This window comes from Oxyura jamaicensis, chromosome 7 (assembly GCF_011077185.1).
Source record: "Oxyura jamaicensis isolate SHBP4307 breed ruddy duck chromosome 7, BPBGC_Ojam_1.0, whole genome shotgun sequence".
Lineage (NCBI taxonomy): Eukaryota > Metazoa > Chordata > Aves > Anseriformes > Anatidae > Oxyura > Oxyura jamaicensis.
This window is the reverse complement of record NC_048899.1, coordinates 23,243,371-23,258,715: the sequence shown is the minus strand read 5'-3', so window position 1 is coordinate 23,258,715 and position 15,345 is coordinate 23,243,371. Positions and strand designations below refer to the sequence as shown.

At 71.1% G+C, this 15,345-nt stretch overlaps 1 protein-coding gene across 12 annotated transcripts in view; it reads left to right on the top strand.

Moving 5' to 3' along the window:
* Nucleotides 1–15,345, top strand: part of SPEG (striated muscle enriched protein kinase) — a 34,340-nt gene that overhangs the window by 16,950 nt on the left and 2,045 nt on the right. For 11 of the 12 annotated variants that reach the window (XM_035331168.1, XM_035331167.1, XM_035331163.1 and 8 more), the window contains 32 exons: nt 548–759; nt 928–1,016; nt 1,213–1,394; nt 3,465–3,725; nt 4,573–4,731; nt 4,810–4,999; nt 5,112–5,341; nt 5,433–5,552; nt 5,691–5,795; nt 5,878–6,084; nt 6,217–6,340; nt 6,455–6,627; nt 7,290–7,402; nt 7,594–7,762; nt 7,851–7,944; nt 8,089–8,289; nt 8,418–8,478; nt 8,667–8,744; nt 8,864–9,036; nt 9,128–9,154; nt 9,340–9,492; nt 9,847–9,889; nt 9,984–10,052; nt 10,148–12,383; nt 12,471–12,617; nt 12,690–12,806; nt 12,890–13,057; nt 13,332–13,454; nt 13,653–13,817; nt 14,005–14,632; nt 14,717–14,956; nt 15,034–15,257. In XM_035331168.1, the coding sequence (XP_035187059.1) occupies nt 548–759; nt 928–1,016; nt 1,213–1,394; nt 3,465–3,725; nt 4,573–4,731; nt 4,810–4,999; nt 5,112–5,341; nt 5,433–5,552; nt 5,691–5,795; nt 5,878–6,084; nt 6,217–6,340; nt 6,455–6,627; nt 7,290–7,402; nt 7,594–7,762; nt 7,851–7,944; nt 8,089–8,289; nt 8,418–8,478; nt 8,667–8,744; nt 8,864–9,036; nt 9,128–9,154; nt 9,340–9,492; nt 9,847–9,889; nt 9,984–10,052; nt 10,148–12,383; nt 12,471–12,617; nt 12,690–12,806; nt 12,890–13,057; nt 13,332–13,454; nt 13,653–13,817; nt 14,005–14,632; nt 14,717–14,956; nt 15,034–15,257 (7,281 nt within the window). The remainder of the gene's footprint in view (nt 1–547; nt 760–927; nt 1,017–1,212; nt 1,395–3,464; nt 3,726–4,572; nt 4,732–4,809; nt 5,000–5,111; nt 5,342–5,432; nt 5,553–5,690; nt 5,796–5,877; nt 6,085–6,216; nt 6,341–6,454; nt 6,628–7,289; nt 7,403–7,593; nt 7,763–7,850; nt 7,945–8,088; nt 8,290–8,417; nt 8,479–8,666; nt 8,745–8,863; nt 9,037–9,127; nt 9,155–9,339; nt 9,493–9,846; nt 9,890–9,983; nt 10,053–10,147; nt 12,384–12,470; nt 12,618–12,689; nt 12,807–12,889; nt 13,058–13,331; nt 13,455–13,652; nt 13,818–14,004; nt 14,633–14,716; nt 14,957–15,033; nt 15,258–15,345) is intronic. The other variant, XM_035331164.1, reaches the window with a different exon arrangement.

The following is a 15,345-nucleotide window of genomic DNA, read 5'->3' as shown; positions in this document are numbered from 1 at the left end:
GGGGGGGCAGCCCCCCCACCTCGGGCAGGGCTGTGCACGCTCACCCCCAGGCGCTTGCACCCAGCTCCGCACGCATCTCGCCCCCCTCCCCATTTTCCTCCCCCTGTCGTGGCCCCACAGCCCCCCTGCCACCCCCGGGGGCTCGCTGCGATGCCGGGTGCGGGCCCCCCAGGCTGGGCTGCGAGGGGAGCGCAGCTGCAATGTCACCTTCAGCCCTCCGCCGGCCCGGGGCAGGGGCAGCCATTCCGGGAATCCAGGCGGCTTAAGGATGGGAGCGTGGCCTGCTGCGTAAGAGCCACTTGAGCCCTGCTGTCGCCTTGCGGGATATCGCGTCCCCTTATCGGCCCCGTGGCGTGTTTCGCACCCCCTCCCCCTGCACAGCCCGGCACCCCTTCGCTGCCGACCGCTGTGCCTCTGCCCCGTGGGATGAGCAGTGGGGTGGGTGTCCCCGGGCACCCCAGGGGCGCAGGGTGGTGGGGAAGGGGCCCCGAGACCCCTGCCCCGCTCTGGCTGCTGCCAGCTCCTTACCCGGCCTCTCCCACACTAGCCCCTGCCGTGGAGCGGCATGGGAACCTGGCACCCCCCCTCGGCCAGGCCAGCCCCATCACGTCGGACGAGGAGTACCTGAGCCCGCTGGAGGAGTTCCCCGAGGCCGGGACGCCCCAGCACAGACCGGCCATGAAGCTGCAGCCTCGAGCGGAGCACGGGGCTGCCCACGGCTCCCCGGAGAGCAGCTTCAAGGCTGCGCCCACCTTTGAGGTGAGCTGATGGCCCCCCCGAGGCCTGGCAGAGGGGCAGCCGTGACCTGTGGCCGCAGCCCTGAGGGCTGCCCTTGTTTTGGGGGACGCGTGGCCCTGGGTACGGTGGTGGGGACACACGTCCCTGGGGTGGCGGGTGCCGGCTGCTCCCTGACCCCTGCCTCCCCAGGTGGCCCTGTCGGACCAGTCGGTGCTGGAGGGGCAGGACGTCAGCATGAGCGTCCGCGTCCGCGGGGAGCCCAAGCCCATCATTTACTGGTGAGTCCGGTGCTCGCTGGGTCGCAGCAGGGCAGGGAAGGAGGGGACGGGGAGGGACCTCCCCGTCTGGGGTCTGCCAGCTCAGAGCGGCACCAAGGCGCGGAGCTCTGCTTCTGAGGATGGATGGGGGTAGCGGAGAGGGGGCTTTCTGCGGGGCCAGGCGTGACCGTGCCGCTCCGCTCGTGTCCCTGCTCAGGCTGCGGAACCGGCAGCCGGTGAAGTACGGCCGGCGGCACCACGCGGAGGAGGCGGAGGGGGCCCGGGGGCTGTTCACGCTGCACATCCTGGCGGCGGAGCGCACCGACACCGGCTTCTACACCTGCAAGGCTGTCAACGAGTACGGCACCAAGCAGTGCGAGGCCAAGCTGGAGGTCAGAGGTAAAGCTCCCTGGGCGCGTCCCCATGGGACTGGCCGGCTCGGGCACCCTGCATGAGCTGGGCGGGGAAGGGGCCGCTGCAGACCCCTTCTCGGCGGTGCTGCTTCTCCCCCTGTCCTGCCGCAGAGCAGGCGGGCGTGAGCCCGGAGCAGGAAGGGCCCAGCAGGGCCATGGACCTGCATGCCTGGCCCTGCATAAGGTGGCAGGGAGGGGACGTGGAGCAGCAGTGGCTTGGCCGTGCTGCCCGCAGAGGCTGTCCCCGCAGCAGGACACAGTCTGTCCCCCTGCCCCATCCAGATGTGTGGCCCCACAGCATGGGTCCCGCTGCCCAGCTGTGCCAGGGGTCCCCGGCCTGACTCAGAGCCTGCTGCTCCCCCAGCCCAGCTTCGCCCTGTGTCCCCCTGTCCCTGCAGGCACCCGTGCTGGGGCCAGCTGCTGCCTCTGGCTGCGCAGGGAGGGCTGATGCCCTCGGTGGCCCTGCCGGGGACATCTCCCCCCAGCACACCCACAGCTCCCTCCCTCCCTGCCTGCAAGCTGTGCCCAGCCAGCGGACAGCTTGGAGAGGTCTCCTCCCTGCTTGTTCCCAGCTCAGAGCAGGTCCCACGTATCCCGGGTGCCCGGGGCTGGGCTGTCTCTCCCCAGCCCTGCTGCGGGCTCAGAATCCTCCCAGGTCCCCTGAAACGCGCGCGCAAACGGGGCGGGTGGCTGGGGACCACGTGCCAGGAAGGAAGGAGCCCGCGGGGACGAGTGATGCTGCCTCCTTTCTCTTGCCCTTTTGCTTTGTGTGCTCTGCTCCCCCCAGCCCTCCCTGCTGACGGCTGCCTGAGCCCCCCGGGCTGTCCCCCCCCGCCCCAGCCTTCGCTGCACCGCTTATGTCCTGCCAGACCCCGCTCCAGCCTCCGGCAAAGCGCAGCGGCACGGGGGCGGCTGCGGGAGCCGGGCACGTGCCCGACAGACGGACGGGCGCCGGGCTCAGCGTGGTCCACGTCCGTGCCCGGGGCACGCGGCGCTGCGTGCCGGCGTGCGCTCACACCCCTCGCGCGTGCACGCCCCCCGTGCGCGTGCCGGCCCCGTCCCCGCTGCACTAACCCTTCCGCTTGCTGACTGCGGTTTTTGTCTGTACGCAGGGGGAGTACGATAAGGGGGTGCATCTCTCAGAGCCGCGGCCGCGGGGCTCTTAGTTGGACACCTCTTAGGCAGTGGACCTCACCTTGTGTTATTACCTTCTGCTCCATCCGCCGCCTCGTCCTGGACGCACCGCGGGGACGCGCGGGCCCTCGACGGCGGGCGCGGGCGCGTTGGATGGCCGGGGGAGGCGGCACCGAGGCCGAGCAGCGGGTGGGGGGAAGGGGGGGAGCGGTGGGGTAGCGCCAGGCACCCCCTCAGCCGGGCCAGGGCGGCCGTACGATGCTGTCTCGTCTCTCGCTCCGTCCGTCTGTCCGTGTCTGTGTGTCCTGCTGCTCCTCTCCTCACCGCCCAGGGGACGGGGAGCGGGGAGCCCGGCCCCGCCGTGGGCTCAGCTTCCATAGGGAAGGGGACGCGGTGCGGTGGCGGCTTCGCAGAGGTCACCTGGGAGCGTGGGGGACGAGGGACGCGGGGACCCCCGTGCCGGGGCAGGGGCTGGTGGCACAGAAGTCCCTCGCAGCCTGGCCACGTCCCTGGGGTCCACCCGGCTCCTGGTTGCCGAGGCAGCCCTGGCTCTGGGTCTCTTCTCCCTGGGGGGGCTCGGTGGGGGCGGGCTGCGGGGCCGTGACCCTTTTTGTAGCTCTAATAAAATCTGTTTGGTAAAGCGCTGTGTGGTGTGTTCCTGGCACGGACACCTCCCCTCACCCCCACACCCCCCGGCCCCCCGCCCCGGCTCAGCTCCGCTTCCCACATCTCGCCCCCACCTCCTCCCCGCTGCACCCCCCTGCCTGCGCCCTCGCCCGCGGCGCCGGGCCCCCTCCCCGCATGCCCCTGCCCCGCACGGCCCCCTCCCCGCCACCTCCCATGGTTGCTTTTCAGTTGCTGAGACGCGTCTCTCTCTCTCTCTCTCTCTCTCTCTTTCTCTTTCTCCCCCCTTCCCGGGCAGCTCGCCCCGAGTGCCAGTCCCTGGCCGTGGTGGTTCCCCTGCAGGACGTGGTGGTCGGGGCGGGGGAGCTGGCGCTCTTTGAGTGCCTGGTGGCTGGCCCGCCAGACATGGACGTGGACTGGCTGTCACGGGGCCGGCTGCTCCAGCCCGCCCTGCTCAAATGCAAGATGCACTTTGACGGGCGCAAGTGCAAGCTGCTGCTCACCTCCGTGCACGAGGACGACAGCGGCATCTACACCTGCAAGCTCAGCACGGCCAAAGGTAAGCGGCGGGCACGCAGCCCCCCCGGGGGTCTCGCTCGGGGTCCGGCCCCGGCGTGGTGGTCGATGAGGCCGGCACCCCTGGGGTTTGGGGCTTCAGGGTCCCCACGGCATGGCTGGAGGGGTCGTGGGGATATAAGGAGATGCCTGCCCCCTGTAGCTGGTGTGTGCCGTCCCCTGGGCTCCCTGTGGAAGCTCTGGCAGCCAGGGAGCCGTGTCTGCACCACGGCTGCAGCATGCACCCCGAGCTGCCTGCCTTGGTCCCGGCTGTTCTCAGCCCAGCTGGCTCCAGAGCCCCTGGGCGCCCAGCTCCGGTTACCGACGTGTCCCTGCTGGCCTGGCGGGGCAACGGGCAGGGGCCGGGGTGGCCTGCCCTCTCCCCACAAGCTGGCAGCTGGGGAGGAGCAGCAGGATCCAGCCTCCCGCGTGCTGCCCTGCCCTGCCCTGTGCCTCCGACACCCCTGTGTGCCCTTCATCGGGCAGGGACGTCCCCGGCCCATTCCCCTCTGGGGGTGTGCAAAGACCCCGTCAGTGCAGAGCGGTCCCTGCCGCAACCGCCCCAGCTGGAGCATCGCACCTGTAGAGCTGCATGGCACTGTGCTGGCACCGCCTGCTTCAGCGTCACCGCCCTGTCCCCAGGGCTGCCACCCCCTGTCCCGGGGGAGGACAGGGCAGTCTCCCACCCCTCCGTCAGCCAGCATCTCCTGTTTGAGGGGAGGGAAGAGGCACCCCCCTGCCAGCAGATTGGGTCCCTTGCATGGTCACCCCGTGGCACCCTGGGGTGACACCCCCGTGCGGCTGTCCCCCCCCGTCCATCCGGGGCTCAGCCCTGCCCGCTGTCCTTGCAGACGAGCTGACGTGCAGCGCCCGGCTGACGGTGAAGCCCTCGGTGCAGCCGCTCTTCACCCGCAAGCTGGAGGACGTGGACGTGGTGGAAGGGCGGACGGCGCGCTTCGACTGCATGGTCAGCGGGACGCCCCCGCCGGCGGTCACCTGGACCCACTTCGGTAATCCCCACGCCCACGGCCCCCCGGGGCCCCCGCTGGCACAGGGCCGGGATTGCCAAGGGCCGTGTCTCTGCGCAGGCCAGCCGGTGCAGGAAGGGGAGAACGTGCGGATCCAGCGGGACGGGGGGCTGCACTCCCTGGTCATCGTGCACGTGGGCAGTGAGGACGAGGGGCACTACGTGGTGACCGCCAGGAACGCCCACGGCCACGTGGAGTGCTCCGCCGAGCTCTACGTGGAGGAGCCACGGCCGTCTGCTGCCTCCCAGATGTAAGGCCGGCGTCCCCCTGCTTGCTGCCCCCTGGGATTTGGGGGGGTCCCTCCCCTGGGGCCAGGCTGGGGGCGCCGCGCTCCCTTGGCGAGCACGTGTGGGTGGTCGCAGCTCCAAGCTGGAGAAGATGCCGTCCATCCCGGAGGAACCGGAGCAGGCGGAGACCGAGGCGGAGTGCTTCACCATGCCCGACTTCCTGAAGCCTCTGCACAACCTGGAGGTGGTGGAGTCGAAGGAGGCGGTGCTGGAGTGCCAGGTGGCCGGGCTGCCCTACCCCTCCATCACCTGGTTCCACAACGGCTCCCGCATCGACAGCACCGACGACCGCAAGATGATGCAGTGTAGGGCCCCCCGCCCTCCCCGCGGCACCGGGCGCTCCGGGAAGGGAGCTCGGCACCGCGCTGCTGACGGGCTCTCACCCTGTCCCCGCAGACAAGGACGTCCACCGCCTGGTGTTCACGGCCGTCAGCCACGCGCACGCCGGCGTCTACAAAAGCGTCATTGCCAACAAAGTGGGGAAGGCCACGTGCTACGCGCACCTCTACGTCACGGGTAGGTGACAGATGGGGCTCGGCGTCCCCGCAGCACGGTGCTGGGGTGGCGGGGGACGGGACCACAGGGAAGAAGTTCAGCTGGTGGTGGGTGGGGGGCTCCCGGGGGCTCACGCCGCTCCCCACCTCTCCCATGCAGACGTGGTGCCCACGCCGCCCGACGGGCCCCCCACGGTGGCCTTGGTGACCGGCCGGGCCATCACGCTGACGTGGAACAAGCCCAGGTGGCTGGACACTGCCATAGGTGAGGGGGCCGGGGCGGGCAGGGGGTGGGCAGCAGCGTGGTGGGGTGCCGGGGGCTCCGCACTGACCCTGTCCCCACGCAGACCCCAGCTCGGTGACCTACGTGGTGCAAATGCAAGTGCTGGGCACGACGCAGTGGGTGGTGCTGGTGAGCGGCGTGCGGGACAACACCTACACGGTGCACGGGCTCACCAAGGGGGCCCAGTACCTCTTCCGCGTCATCACCGCCACCCCCAAGACCAACAGCAAGCCCTCCCCGCTCGTGGGGCCCGTGCAGCTCCTGGATCGGGGTGAGAGGGGCAGCGGGGCGAGGGTGGGGTGCTGGGGGGGGACGTGGGGGTCCGCGTGCCCGGCGGCATGGCAGGCTGCCCGGGGCTGGGACGCACGGGGTGCTGAGGTGGTGCTGACGATGCGCGTGGCAGGTCCCTACCTGGAGGAGGCCCCGGTCATCCTGGACAAGCCAGACGTGGTGTACGTGGTGGAGGGCCAGCCGGCCTCCATCACCGTCACCATCAACCACGTGGAGGCCACCGTCACCTGGAAGAGGTAGGTGGGACGCGGCGCGGTGCCCCACCTGGGGCCGGGCACGCACCCGCGGGGGACACGCAGAGCTCGTGGGGTGCCGTGGGGTGGCTGCAGGCTGACGGCGTGTGCCCGCAGGGGGGGGCAGGTGCTGGGGGAGCAGGACGGCACGTGCGAGGTGACGATGCCGGATGACGACCAGCACTGCCTGCGGCTGCTGCGCGTGGGCCGGGGGGCCGCGGGGCCGCTGGCCTGCGAGGTGAGCAACCGCCACGGCTCTGCCCGCTGCACCCTCCGCCTCCGCCTCGCAGGTAGGTGCCCCCGCGCCGGGGGGCCGTGCCCCTCTGCCATGGGGGGCATCGCCCTACGGTGCCCCGAGGCCGTGTGCCGTGGGGGTGGCGTTGCCCCATGGGGTGGCACTGCCCCCACGGTGCGCCGTGGCTGCGTGCCATGGGGGCACTGCCCCATAGCACAGCATCGCTCATCCGTGCTCCCTCTGTGTATGTCACCCTGTAGGGCTGAAACCGTGGTACCTACCATTGGTACCGCCACTGGTAGCGCTGCCTGCTGACCTACACCTCGGTCTGACTTGGGCTGAGGTGCCCTGTGTGCCCCCTGGTGTGTGCACGGGGTGGCACTGCGCCGTGGGGGGCACTGCGCCATTGTGCGCTGTCCCTTCGCACCCCTTGGCCGCGTGCCATGGGTGGCACTGCTGCACGGTGCCCCATTTCTGCGTGCAGCGAGGTGGCACTGCCCGAAGTACCCCACACCCCTGTGTAGGGGAGATGCAGCCCCACTCTGCCCCATGTCTGCTGAGTGGCACTGCCCCACGGTGCCCTGTTCCCATCACCTGGTCACAGCCCAGTGGCACTCCATGTCCCCGTGCCCCATGGGGCGGTCCCCCGCAGCTCCCCATGCCCGCGGCAGGGGGATGGCACTGCCCCACGGTGCCCCACGCCCCATGTCTCGGCAGAGGCGCCGCGCTTTGAGTCCATCATGGAGGACATCGATGCTCAGGAAGGGGAGACGCCGCGCTTCGCCGTGGTGGTGGAGGGGAAGCCGCTGCCGGACATCATGTGGTACAAGGTGGGATGGGACCCGCCACCTCCTCCCGACCCCCAGACCCACGCTCCCTGCTCCCCTCCGCTGCCTCGGGGTCCCCGCGCTGGGGCTTTGGCTTTGTGTCACCCCAACTGATGCAGGGTGCTGCATCCGTGCTGGTGGTGGGAGCTGGTGGGGGGCGGCGGGGACCCCCCTGACGCCCGCCGCGCCCCCAGGACGGGGAGCTGCTGGAGGAGAGCAGCCACCTGAGCTTCGTCTACGAGGACAACGAGTGCTCCCTGGTGGTGCTGGGCGCCGCCGAGCCCGACAGCGGGGTCTACACCTGCACAGCCAGGAACCTGGCCGGGGAGGTGTCCTGCAAGGCGGAGCTGGTGGTGCGCTCAGGTACGGCCGCCGGCCCCCGCCCTGCCGGCCCCACGGGGCAGCCCCCAGCCCCCTGCTGTCCTCCCCCCAGCGCCTTTCCTTCCCCCAGCCCAGCCCGCGGCCGATGCCAGCATGGAGGAGGATGCGCTGCACAAGGCGCGACGCCTGACCGACTACTACGATGTGCACGAGGAGATCGGGAGGTACGGGGCCACCAGGTCCTCCGGGGCAGTCCTGGTCCTCCAGGGATGCTCCTGGGGCAGCTCCCTGCAGACCCGACTGCCTGCAGGGACGGGGGTGTCTCCAGCTGCCCTGCCAGCCCCTTTCCATCCCTCCCCACGTCGCAGGGGGGCTTTCTCCTACCTGCGGAGGGTGACGGAGAAGAGCAGCCGGCTGGACTTCGCCGCCAAGTTCGTCCCCGGCAGGACCAAGGCCAAGCAGTCGGCGCGCCGGGAGCTGCACATCCTCTCGCAGCTGGACCACGAGCGCATCGTCTTCTTCCACGACGCCTTCGAGAAGAAGAACGCCGTCATCATGGTGATGGAGCTGTATCCTCCGCGACTGCGCGGCCTGGGGGCCAGGGGAGGGCTGGGGGCGCCGGGTGGGCAGGGTGGGCGCGTGGGAGCGGGGTGCCGAGGGGCGCACGGCGTTCCTGTGCTCCTTGACCAGCGCCCAGCTGTGCCGAGGACGAGCTGCTGGACAGGATGGCGAGGAAGCCCTCGGTGTGCGAGTCCGAGGTGGGTGAGCCCTGGCAGGGCAAAGCCATGGGGTGGAGAGGGCGGCTGGGGACACGGGGGGCTGTCCCAGCCCAGGGACGTTGCATCCTGCCCAAAGGGAGGTGACAGCCCTGTCCCTGCTCCGCCTGGTCCCACGAGGGGCTGAGCCATGCCCTGGGTGCCATCCCACCCCGCCTCTGCTCTCGCAGGTCCGCTCCTACATGCGGCAGATCCTGGAGGGGATCTGCTACCTGCACCAGCACCACGTCCTGCACCTGGACATCAAAGTGAGTGCTCTCCCCATAGCCCCGCTCCCTGCTCGGGGGAGAGCCCCCGTGTCCTGCCTTGCCTCTCCCCACCCCGGGAGCCTCCCGCCAAGCTCCCGCCCGCCCCGCATGTCCTGTAGCCAGAAAACCTCCTGATGGCGGATTCGAGCAGTGAGCAGGTCCGCATCTGCGACTTCGGCAACGCGCAGGAGCTGACGCCCGACGAGCCGCAGTACTGCAAGTACGGCACCCCCGAGTTCGTGGGCCCCGAGATCGTCAACCAGAGCCCCGTCTCCAGTGTCACCGACGTCTGGTAAGGGCAGCCCCCTGCCGGGGTGCACCCCGGCATCCCCGCTGTGCCGGGGGGCTCGTGCTGTGCAGTGACCCCCCTCTCCTCTCCGCAGGCCTGTGGGGGTCATCGCCTACCTATGGTAAGAGCCCGGCTGTGTCCCCACGGAAGGGACCCCCTTTCTGCCCCCTTTCTATCTGGGGCCATGCTCGCCTCCTCCCCAGCTGCTCCTGCCCTGTGGCACTGGGCTCCAGGGTCTGTCCCTCGGTCCCCCTGCTTGTCCATGCGGCTCCCCCACGTCCTGGTGACCGTGTCCCCTCCTCGCAGCCTCACGGGGATCTCCCCCTTTGTGGGCGAGAACGACAAGACGACGCTGATGAACATCCGCAACTACAACGTGGCCTTCGAGGAGCGGATGTTCCAGGGGCTCACCCGGGAGGCCAAGGGTTTTGTCATCAAAGTGCTGGTCAACGACAGGCTGTGAGTGCCACGGGTCCTCCTGGGGGCACGGCTCTGGCCGTGTGCCCCATACCCTTGTTCCTGGGTGGTGACGGGTGCCTGGGGCTTCAGGGCACCCCGGATCAGCAGAGGGGTCCTGCTGGGGCTGGACAAAGCCCCCGTGTCCCCGCTCAGGGTGATGCCCTCCCTCTCCATGCTGCCGCCCCATGGCACGAGCCTGGTGCTCTGGGGAGGGCGGTGGGGGTGGGTGCACGGCTGCATACAGGCAGGCTGGGTGCACGGCTCTGCACCCCAGGGTGCTGGGGTGAGGGGGCAGCACGGGATGCCAGAACACCCTGGGCAGGGCAGTCCTCACCTGGTGGTGCCCCTTCACAGGAGACCCAACGCGGAGCAGACCCTGGAGCACCCCTGGTTCAAGGTGAGTCCGGGCAGGGAGCGGCACCTGGGGGCAGCAGGGTGCCTCAGGGCTCAGTGTGGGGTCCGTGTGACGCTGCTGTCCCCTCTCCCCGCAGACGCTGGCCAAGGGGAAGGTCATCAGCACCGACCACCTGAAGCTCTTCCTCTCCCGTCGGAAATGGCAGGTGAAGGCAGGGGCTGGGGCGGGAGGCTGGGCGCGGGGCCGTACGGCGCTGTGCCGCCCAGCCGGGCCTGATCCAGCCCCGTCCACGTGCTGCAGCGCTCGCAGATCAGCTACAAGTGCAACATGGTGCTGCGGCCCATCCCGGAGCTGCTGGAGGACACCTCCAACCACCTCTCCATCGCCGTGCCGCGGCACCTCAAGGAGTCCCCGGCGCTGTCGTCCTCCTCGGACTCGGACGACCTGGACGAGCTGCCCTTCATCCCCATGCCGCACCAGGTGGAGTTCTCCGGCTCCCGCATGTCCCTCAACGAGATCCCCACGGACGACGAGGCGCCGGGGCCGCCTGAGGGCCCAAGGCAGGAGGTGGCTGTGCCAGGGGACGGCTCCGCCATGGAGTGGCAGAGCGAGGCCGCGGGGAAGCCCGGGGTGGCCCTGGGGAAGAGGCCGAGGGCCGCAGGGCCGTGGCGGCCGTGCGCGGAGGCAGAGGCACCCGGCTCCTCCGACGAGGAAGCCCCCGAGGCCCAGAAGCGGACGGAGTACCCCCGCAAGGCCATGAGGAAGGGCTCCAGCCTGGAGTCCCCGGAGAGCGCCCGCAGGGGCGAGCTGAAGCGGGGCAGCTCGGCCGACAGCGCCCTGCTGCTGGGGCAGCCCCCGGGGGCCGAGGAGGGGGCCGAGGCGGGCCGGGAGCCACGCCGAGCCCTGGCCAAGGCGGCCTCCATGGAGCTCCCACGGCGCCGTGGGGGCGAGGAGGAGCACGCCCAGCGCCTGGAGCTGATGCGCCAGCGCCTGCTGCGGGGCGGCCCCGCCGACGGCAAGGTCAGCGGCTTGCGGGGTCCCCTCCTGGAGACGCTGGGGGTCAGCCCTGACAAGAAGGGGCTGCGGCCGCCCCGCGTGGAGCAGCTGGCGCCGGCGGGGCCGCGGCTGGTGCGGGCGGCCTCCAGCGAGGCCACCTCGTCACAGCTTCTGCCTCCCGAGCGCGTCCTGCAGAAGAGCAGCTCCTTCAGCCAGGGCGACGCCGAGCCCGTCGTCCGGCACCGCCGCTCCGGTGCGCCCCTGGAGATCCCAGTGGCCCACGCCGAGGCCCAGTGGCTCAAGGAGTCCCCGTCGCTCTCAGCACTCTCTGACGCCCGGCCCCAGGCGCTGGAGGCCACCTTACCCCGGCCTCCCGCGGCCAAGACTGCCCAGGAGAGGAGGCGAGTCCCCGAGGAGCGGGGCCAGCCCCCTGCCAAAGCATCCACCACCGCTGCGGGGAAGAAGCCGGCAGCCGCGGGGCAGGAGGAGAAGGCCACCACCAAGGCCGAAGCCACCAGAGCCAGTGGGGCGGCTGGGGAGGGGGCTGCCAGGGCGAGAGCAGCCACCCCACTGCAGCCCGCAGTCCCTGGCGCCCGGGCCCCCAAGACGTCCTCCTACGCCGCGGTCATGCAAGCCATGGGAGCCACGGGAGGTAGGGAGCCGGCCACCGAGGAGGCCCCACAGCCCCCAGCCTCTGCCCCTGCCCCTGCTGAGCCCCCCGCACCAGCACCGGCGGAGAAGAAGGAGACGAAGGCCAGCGGCTCCTCCAGCTCCCTGCTCATCGAGGACATCGACTCGGAGGAGGTCTTCGAGGCCAAGTTCAAGCGGAGCCGCGAGTCGTCGCTCAGCCGCGGGCTGAAGCTCCTCACCCGCTCCCGCTCCGAGGACCGGCACTTGGCCAGCCCCGCGGCCCACGACGAGGGCATCTACCGGCCCACGCCGGCCGGCGTGCCCCTGGAGCTGCGCAGGAGCCAGCCTGACGGCTTGGCAGAGAAGTCCAAGCCCAGTGGCTTGGCGGAGAAGTCCAAGTCCGTGCAGGACCTGCACGAGGTGCAGAAGGACAGCGGCTTCCTCCGCAGGATGTCCGTGCTCCTCAAGCGCACGCCGCCTGCCGAGAGGAGGAAGAGCAAGGGGGAGGAAGGGGGCGGCGAGACCCCGACCCGCGGGCGCCGCTTCTCCTGGAGCCTGGGCCTGGGCAGCTCCAAGGAGCGCAGGGACTCGGAGAGCCTCAAGTCGGAGCCGGGGGGCGGCGGGGAGAGCGAGTCGCCGGTGGTGGCGGTGCGCAGGAAGATCAGCGCCACCATGGAGCGCGTGTCCTCGCGGCTCCGCAGCCTGTCGGACGAGCGGCCGGAGGACGAGGAGCCGGGGGAGCCCGGGCAGCGGCGGCCCTCCCTGCTGCGCCGCTCCATTTCGGAGGGCGACAGCCTGCGGCGGGTGGGCGTCGCGGCGCAGGACCAGGTGGGCCCGCCCCCGGCACCGGCACCCTCCTCCGAGTCCCTGCGCTCCGAGGGCAGCACCCGCTCCTCCGCCTCCAACAAAGGTGAGCTGCGGGCTGACGGCACCGCCGGGGCAGCCCGGGCTGTCCCCAGGCCCCCCTCTGAGCCGCCCCCCGTCCTCGTCCCCGCAGGTGAGGGGCAGAAGCGGTCGCGCTGGGAGCGCTGGGGGCTGTCCCGGGCTAAGAAGGAGAAGATGGCCTCGCAGCCCAGCATCCCCTCCAGCCTGCTGCGGGAGGAGGGCCCGGCGGCCGGCCGGCAGCACGCGCCCAGCGAGTCGGGTAGGCATGGCCGGGGCGCAGGGCGGGCCCCCCGCCGGCACCCCCGTCCTTACCCTGCCCCCCGCCCCGCAGACTTCCCCCCGGTTTTCCACATCAAGCTGAAGGACCAGGTGCTGCTGGAGGGCGACGCGCTGACCCTCTGCTGCCTGCCCGCCGGCAGCCCGACCCCCAGGATCGTCTGGATGAAAGGTGGGGGGCTGCTGCCGGGGCTGCCGGGCCGGTGGGTGCCGGGGGAGCCGCGGCGGCATCGCTCTCCTCTGCTCCCCCCGCAGACAAGCGCTCGCTGCAGCCGGACAACGCGCTCAACATCGTCTCCTGCAAGGACGGCCGCCAGATGCTCACCATCTCCAAGGTCTCCAGGAAGGATGCGGGGCTGTATGAGTGCGCAGCCGCCAACACCCTGGGCACAGCCATCAGCTCCTGCACGCTGGCTGTGGCACGTAAGGATGCGGGGGGGGACCTCGGGGGACAGAGCATGCACCAGGAGCTGGGGATTGCCTGCTCCGGTTGCTGGGGGCTGGCTCCGGCAGGAGGGACGCACGCTTGGGCACTGCTGCTCGCCTGGTGGCACAGCCCCGGGGCTGGGGACACATCGGAGCAGGGCACTCGATCGCTGCTCTCCACATCCCCGCCTGGGGCTGTCGAGGGGGGCAGGCTGCTGTTGCACAGGCATCTCCCCGTGGGTCCCAGCCTGCCCGGTCTGTCCCCCGGCAGGGCTCCCTGGGCGGCCGGGCACCCCGGAGATCGCCCAGAAGTACAAGAACACGGTGCTGGTGCTGTGGAAGCCCGCAGAGAGCAAGGCCCCCTGCACCTACACGCTGGAGCGCCGGCTGGAGGGTACGTGGCCAGTAAAACACGGCCACCAGCCGGCCACCCCCCCACGCTGCTTGGGGACACCCCCTGGCCGGGCTACAACCCCTGCCCTTGCATGGATGGGTGCTGGGGGCCTGGGGAAGTGTCCTGGGGGGGGGGGGACAGGAGGCTGCGCCCTGCCTCACCAGCTCCCTGAGCCTCACCGTGCCTCCGCGCCGGCAGGGGAGCACGAGTGGAAGCTGGTCAGCACCGGCATCGCCGACTGCTACTTCAACGTGACGGAGCTGCCCCCCGGCAGCGCCCCCAGGTTTCGGGTGGCCTGTGTCAACAAGGCCGGGCAGGGCCCCTTCAGCACCCCGTCGGGCAAGGTGCACCTGGAGGCAGCAGGTGAGCAAGAGCCCTTCCCGTGGGGCAGCACCCGCAGCGAGCCCAGGGATGTGGGGCTGGGTGTGGGGCCGCAGCCTCTGCTGCTCTGGGGGTTCTTGGCCCTGGGGGATCTTCCCCCGAGGGCTTCTGACCGGGGGACGCTGCCTGCACCCCACTCCTGGCTCACGGCTCCCCTTCCTGCCCGCAGATTCCCGAGCTGCCCCAGCCAAGGACGTCACCGTCCCCGTCCCCAACAAGGTGGCCTCCAGCCGCTCGACCCAGACGCCCCAGGCACAGCTGGAGCCCCCGGCCGCGGGGCTGCCCCCCACCACGCCGCCCCGCAAGCACAAGGCAGCGCTGCCGAAGCCCGAGCGGCCACCGCAGGCTGGCGTCCCCGGGGGGCCGCGGCCAGACCCCCAGCTGCCGCCCGACATCACCGTCTGCGAGCCCCCAGAGCTGGTGTTCACCCCCCCTCGGACTGCCGCCGTGCCCCAGGCCAGCTCCCCTGCCCGGGGCTCCCCCACCGCTCCCACGGACACATCCACCCCCACCTCGCCCACCCAGGGCTCCCCCCAGCCCCGGGCACCCTCCCCATCCAAATCCACCCCCGTTCCCCCGGCGTCGACCACCTCCAACGCTGCTGCCCCCAGGAAGATGCCCCCCTACATGGTCACCTCCTTCGTCTCCATGCCCCCCACCTCGCCCCCTGCCCAGGAGGCCCCCACCTCTGCCCCAACCTCCAAGGAGCCCCCGGCTGACGGCGGGGCCCCCGACGGCACGGCGCTGCGGCAGGGCATCCCCCAGAAGCCGTACACCTTCCTGGACGAGAAGGCGAGGTGAGGAAGGGCGGGACGGGGTGCCGTGCCGGGGCGACCCCAGAACATCCCGCCCGGGGGGCTGAGCATGGCCCTGTGCCGCAGGGGCCGCTTCGGGGTGATCCGGCTGTGCAAGGAGAACGCCACGGGGAAGCACTTCATAGCCAAGATCGTGCCCTACGAGGCGGAGAGGAAGCAGAGCGTGCTGCAGGAGTACGAGATCCTCAAGGCGCTGCACCACGAGCGCATCATGGCCCTGCACGAGGCGTACATCACCCCCCGCTACCTGGTGCTCATCTGCGAGAACTGCGCCGGCAAGGAAATCCTCTACAGCATCGTGGACAGGTCCCGGCGGGCGGGCAGGGCGGGCACGGGGGGTTGGGGTCCAGCGCGGGGACCCCGCTCACGTCCCCCGCCCTCAGGTTTCGCTACTCGGAGGACGACGTGGTGAGCTACGTGCTGCAGCTGCTGCAGGGCCTCGAGTACCTGCACGGCCGCCGCATCGTGCACCTCGACATCAAGCCCGACAACGTCGTCGTCTCGGGCATGAACGCCCTCAAGATCATCGATTTTGGCAGCGCCCAGACCTACAACCCCCTGGTGCTGCGGCAGCTGGGCCGGCGCGTGGGCACGCTGGAGTACATGTGTGAGTGCGGCAGGGGTCGGGCGCACGGAGCACGGCGGGGGGCCCGGGGGAGTCTTTGGGGGGCTGGGGGCGTCTGACTGTTTTTTAG